The 6408-nt window shown below is 36.1% G+C and overlaps 1 protein-coding gene across 1 annotated transcript in view; it reads right to left on the bottom strand.

The window, feature by feature from the left end:
• Positions 1-318: 318 nt before the first annotated feature.
• GLRA3 (glycine receptor alpha 3) overlaps positions 319-6408 on the bottom strand; it is a 157226-nt gene continuing 151136 nt past the window's right edge. The window contains exon 9 of the mRNA XM_019636133.1: positions 319-787. Within this exon, the coding sequence (XP_019491678.1) occupies positions 515-787 (273 nt within the window). The 3' untranslated portion in view covers positions 319-514. The remainder of the gene's footprint in view (positions 788-6408) is intronic.

The raw sequence follows: 6408 nt of genomic DNA, 5'->3' as shown, positions 1-6408 counted from the left end.
ATTTTGCAACTACAGCGTAAGAAAATATTTTAAAGCCTCAAGCTACTGATCTCTTTTTATCTTCAACATTTCTCCTTTTTCCTTTTATAAAGTTTGTTATGCAAATTGTATTGTTGTAAGATTTAATATTATTAACTTAAAAATCAAGGTAGTTTTCACATGTACTATTATGTGATATTAATATAACATACAAACACATTGGCAGTAACACTTCCACTTATGTGATTTACAGTGAAAGAGCAGATAATCTTAAATTAATATGAAATAGAATGTCCATTATATATATATATATATACATATATATATATACACACAGTATCCATTTAAAGAATATTAATCTGCCTCATGACTTTGCACAGCAAATCATAATAATATCTTGCTCTATGCCATTTTAATACAATGGTCATCACTGTACACTACACACACACACACACACACAGACACACATACCTATGGCAAAGACACTTCCTTTTGAATTAACTGTTTGCACTTGCATGTCTCTGGAGACTTAATCTTATTGCTGATGAATATCCTCATGTCTAAGAATTTTATAAATAACCCAGTAGAAAATATTAAAAATCAAAAAGGCTAATGGGAAGCAGGCTCTGGAGATAGTATCGATTTTCTTAGCCCGGTCGATAAAGACCTTTTTCATTTCATCAGGACTTTTCGGCATCACCTGGACAGGATGGTTAGGGCCCTTGGGGGTCACGCTGTCTTTTGCTTGCAGACACGGTCCCATTCCATAGGCTGTGAAGCTGAATCGACTTTCCCTTACTTCATCATCCTGTCATAAGAAAAACAGAAGAAAACATTTTAGTCATGGAATAGAGCATATATAACAGGCATTTCAGAATCATAACTTAAGCTTCATTATGATAAATGTTAATTAACATTATTATAATGAAAAGATAATTTAAGCCTATAAAGATGAGTTGTTTTTCTCCCATTTAAGTTTTATTTATTGATTCTGCTGCATCAAATAGATATGACCATTAGGAAATCTGAAACTTTCAAATGATATGTTTTAATGGAAAAACTAAACATTCTGGTATTTTCTATATATTGCTAGAATACCTAAATAAACTGAGAAAGAAAAAAAATCTATTGGGATAGGAGGTTATATACTAAATTTTTATAATTATGTGTCTAAAAGGGAAATATATGATGTCAAAGTGGAAAATACCAGGATCATTGACTGAATTTTTCTTTTTTATAGAGGCAAACTTTTTAATGCTAATATCCTACAATTTTACATTACTTTGTTGGAAAATACAGTCTAGCTCAACAACATTGCTTGATTTTTGTTGTCTTCTCTTAATGCTATGCCTGTGTTTTACACTAACCCATTTGGAAGACTATAAGATAGTTACATATTCTGGTTTATATAGTTACTTTTCAAGTGCATCCATTTAGTTGAAATTATGAATAAAATTTGCAAAATTTTAATTCATGTGAAAGAAAATTGTAAATTTTTATTATGTTTATAAAGTATTGTTGCAGGGCTGGCCGAGTGGCCTAGTTGGTTAAGAGCTCGCTCAAGAGTGCGAGCTCTGAGTAACAGGGTCACCAGTTCAATTCCCGGCCCAAGCTGAGCTGCCACTGAGCTGCCAACAGGTGGCAGGATGGCTCAGCTAAAAAAAAAAAGGATTGTTGCTTTTCTCTTAAGTGTTGCAAATGGAAGAGAATTCTCTATGTATTACAGGAAAAGAAAACCAAAATTTAAAGAAAAATTATTTAATAAAAACATAAATAAAATGTTCATGTTAGGAAAATAAGGTACTTAATAATTTGTAATAAAATTCGTTAATGAATAATTTAGTTTAACAAATTTATTTAGAATATCACAGTAGATGGCTGCCGATTAATTGGATATTTTGCTACTAGAATTGAAAGTTTAAAAGATGACATTTTACAAATTTGTTATAGCTCTCCTCTTATGGAAATAATTTTTATGGTAATATAAGAGGTAAAAGTAATTAAGGGCTCAACTCTTGAAAAATTATTTTGAGTTTGTGAAAGCAGAAGCTCAATGAACAGTATATTACAAAATATAAAAGTAAAAAACAGAAACTAACAGTGTATTCTAAAAATTGAGAAGATGATCAAAGTTGATGTATTAATGGATAAAATAGGTTTCTGGTGAATTATGAAGTAAAGCAATTCCACCTGAAAACAAAAATATATAATTATTGGAAAATATCTCAACTGTAAGATATATAAGCAATTGAATTTTGAGGAAACAAGTATGACATGAAAACTGATGCTCCAAATTACATGTAACTACTGTTGTAATCTTGCAAAAAAAAATTTGAAATTGATTTGCCAATAGTCTTTAATAAGAATGTTCGTTTATACTGGCAATTTATTTAGCTTTGATGGAAATTTTAAGGCTGAATTTTATTGTTTGCTTTGAGTTTTCTATACCTTGAAAAAAAGGTGGGTATACTAAGAATTAAACTGTTTTTATGTAAGTGCTAAAATAACATTCTTATAATTTAGTAAATTCGCCTGGTGGTGTATTCCAGAAAGAAAACTTAGGTCACTTGGGTAATTTGTACAGATTTTGTGTGCAAACCAGCTGGATGCTGAAGTATAAAATAGCCTTTTAAACCACATCAACCCATGTGTTTAAAAAAATCCATCTAAAAATAGGACAAAACATAACTTCTCAATAAGCATTTACAATGAGGTGTTGACATATTAGTTGAACCAACTGAGAAACTGATTACAAAAATGCTAAGATTTTAGGATTCTAGCTTCTGTGCTTAGTAAAGTTGTATCCATTGACTATCTTTTTTCCAGTTTTATTAAGAAATAATTGCTGTATATCACTGTATAAGTTCAAGGTATAAAGCAAGATGGTTTGACTTATATATTGTGAAATGATTACAGTAGGTTTAGGTAACATCCATTATAGATAAAATAAAAAGAAAATAATTTTTTCCTTGTGATGAGAACTCTTAGGAATCTACTCTCTTAACCACTTTCCTATATACCATACAGCCGTGTTAACTAGTCACCATGTTGTACATCACATGCCTAGTACTTATTTATCTTATAACTGGAAGTTTGTACCTTTTAATCACCTTCCTCCATTGATTACCTTTCTAACCATCTATTCTGGAGAACTGATTATTTTCAAACCTTTAGCAAACCCTAGACCTCAAAACAGGGACAATAATTTTAAGATTTAACATATTTAGTGAACTGGATTTTTCTCAGCTGTATCTTTCCACATGACTGACTGTGAGTAAAGGGTTAACATCAGGCCTGAGCTGTTTCAGAACTGTTGAGAATGAAGGCTGATTTCTTCCAGCATCAGTTCCTTGAAAATACCAGAGTTGAGCTAAATATGGAACGTAGAGTTTGCTTCAATTACTGTGAAGGAGGACACCTGCGCTGAGGAGTGGTACAGTGCCTGAAGGTCTTGGGCCTATGTGACCAGTTGGTATACAAGTTTGGTGGAAAATAAGGGCTGTGGCTTCTGTGTGCCAAAGTGATCACATACGCCTCGCTGTTTGTCTGTGGCAGCTGTATGTATATGCCTGAGTAAATGAGGGGCAAAGGAAGGTGTGCTCTTGAGTAACTGCCAGGCCTCCTGATGAGATGAAGATGCTGTGTCTGATGTGCCGCCTGCCTCACAGGCTCCTGTAGGATGTTATATTAGGTTAAAGCTTGCTGTGCATGAAGGGTCTCCTTGGCAATTTGAACTCAAAATCTCAGCAGTGGTGACAGAAGCTGACCTGGCTTTCAGATCATTTCAGAATAAATATGGCCAAAAGTTCTGGGAGAGGGTTCTGGTGAGAACATGGATATGCCCTGGGTTTGAGGTAGCAAAAGTTCTGTGGAAAATAACAGGATAAATCTTCCTAATGGAATATGGATGATGCAGACATTCCTTGTTAAGTTAGCAGATGGGTGATCAATGAGATAAAACTGAGGGGAAACTAGCTCAAGGTATGATTAATTCCTTGTCTCCTATTGGTTATCTGTGAAGCTGAACCCACTTAGGGAAAGGGTAACAAGAGCAAGTAAAGCAAGCAGCTTCATGGCCTGTGCTGAAGACGAAAACAAAAGTCCACTTGGGGCTTGAAAGGACATTGCCCTGAATCTTGATGTCACGTCTCTGTAACTCCAGGCAAATATCACTGAAAAGTGGTAACTATCATGCAGCCCTGTCCAACAGAAACATATTTTGAGCCACAATGAACGCCATGTGTGTATTATAATTTTAAATGTCAACTTTCTATTAGCTACAGCTTAACAAGTTAAAAGAAGCGGGCACAATTAATTTTAGTCATACATTTTTTAACTCAATATGTCCTAAATATCATTTAAATATTTACTGAAAGTAAAAGTTAAAGAGATATTGTACATTCTTTATTTCCTACTGAGTCCTTGAAATCAGTGCATATTTTAACACACCTCAATTCAGACTCCATATTTCTAGGGCTCAATAGCCATGTGGCTTGTAGCCACCATACTGAAGAAAGCAATTACAACATAGATGAGCTGGGTCTCTCCATGCTTTCCAGGATCTTTAGGTTAATTGACCTAGGAACTGATCTTTTTTTTTTTACATGCTGCTGCATGCAAACCAATGTGTAATGTGAATTCTAACTCCTCACTTGCTGCAGTGTTGTCTTTCAGGAGTTACTGGCAGGCATATAATCAATCACCCTTTTGGAGTGAATGAAGCCCAGAGTGGTATGAATCTATGTTGAGAAAGGGAGCTGCCTGGTCCTCACTGCTGTGAAGTGGAACAGCCCTTTAGAAGAAGTAGCTATGTGAAGGGGAGCAGCAAGCCTGGACTGGCCATCTGATAATTAAAAACGAGCCTCCCCAAACCATATCCTCTGACCTCATCTCTGGAAAACACTGTGATTAAGAGAGCCCCTCAGGCATGGGCTCCCCATGTGGCTCTCCTTTTGGGGAGGCAGGAGGGTATATATAATTCATGGGTACATTTGTTTTTGCAGTTGCCGTGCTGGGTTTTACAGGTGGAAAAAAAATATATGTGGGCTATTCAGAAGAAAGGTCAAGGCCTTTCTTAATTTCTGAATGTATTAGCTCTCTTTAGGTGGTTTTTGAGACACAGAAGAAAATTGATAGGATTCCTCTGAAAGATTTCCTGGCACAGTATCACCAGCTGGGAGGAAGGAAATCTGTTTTGGTTCCGGCAGCTGCTTCCCTTAAGGACCCCTGTTAAGTGTGTTGCTTTCATCTCAGAAGTTAAATCCAATGATGCCAATGGAGAATGGAAACAAAAGGCATGGAATTTACTCCATCCACTTTAAAGCACTCGAAACAAAGAACATTGACTTGAAAGCCAGTGTCTCTTTGCCCAGTTCTGAAAGGGGTTCCAAGGCCATGCTGTGGTTCAAGTTGAATGGCTGGGGGTATGAACACAGCTTTTTGGGATTACTGGATGTCAGCATACAATGTGTAATAATACTGCTGGAGAATGAGAAGGCAATAAAAAGAAGCTGGTGGGGCAGAGAAGGAGGCGTGGTGATGCTGGGTAGCAGATAATGATGGTCATCATCAAAACTGCAGAAAGGAAAACAAGGGACTAAGATATATCCAGTAGGTGGCATCACCTTTGGCTAAATGTATAATCAGAAAGGATGTGACAAATGAGTGAATGATCTGGCTTGAGCCTAATCTTGGGCAATTGTTCCTTAGCCTAGTTGTAATTGGATGTACTAAGATGAGAGCCCTTAGAATTGCCTAAACTTTCCTCTGAGAGTACATTATTAAATGGTACATGATTCCAGGCAGATAAAGGAAACTCTCAGTTATGATTAAGTGAACAGTGGCAGCAGAGGTGCTAGTCTCTCATTAATTTTCTCTAAAACAGGCCTGTCTGGCCATTGATGCAACTAAATGGGCCCTGCAGGATGACAGCTGACTACTTGGGTACACTAAAGAAGTCTTCCAAGAGCATCTACCACGATGGACATGGTGAAAACACTTCAAGAGTTTTAGAAGGACAAAGGAGGCTAGTATGCTTTAACAGACTTGACTAAGGCTCTCCTTTTAATCTCAATTTAAAAAAAAGTCAAACTCAATGTGCTTTATTGTGGGGTAGACTCCTCTATAACCTTAACTGTTGTCCCTTAGAGAATCCTGAATTCTCTAGCATATTACCACAACCTGGAAGCAGTTTGATCCAGATCACTGTCAAAAGTAAGTTGGAATTGGTAACTACAATATTGCCACAGGTATATGAAAGACAGTTCGGGGAATATAATTAATAATGTTGTAAATATTTTGTAGGGTGTCAGGTGGTCACATGTCTTGTTAGGGAGGCCACTTCATGGATGGGGTAGAGGCTTGACCACTGCACTATACACCTGAAGCTGACACTGAATAATATTATATGTCAATATCGTACATATAATT

This window comes from Hipposideros armiger, unplaced genomic scaffold (assembly GCF_001890085.2).
Source record: "Hipposideros armiger isolate ML-2016 unplaced genomic scaffold, ASM189008v1 scaffold_27, whole genome shotgun sequence".
Classification (NCBI taxonomy): domain Eukaryota; kingdom Metazoa; phylum Chordata; class Mammalia; order Chiroptera; family Hipposideridae; genus Hipposideros; species Hipposideros armiger.
The sequence above is the reverse complement of the archived record's forward strand: the minus strand, read 5'-3'. Positions and strand labels throughout refer to the sequence as shown.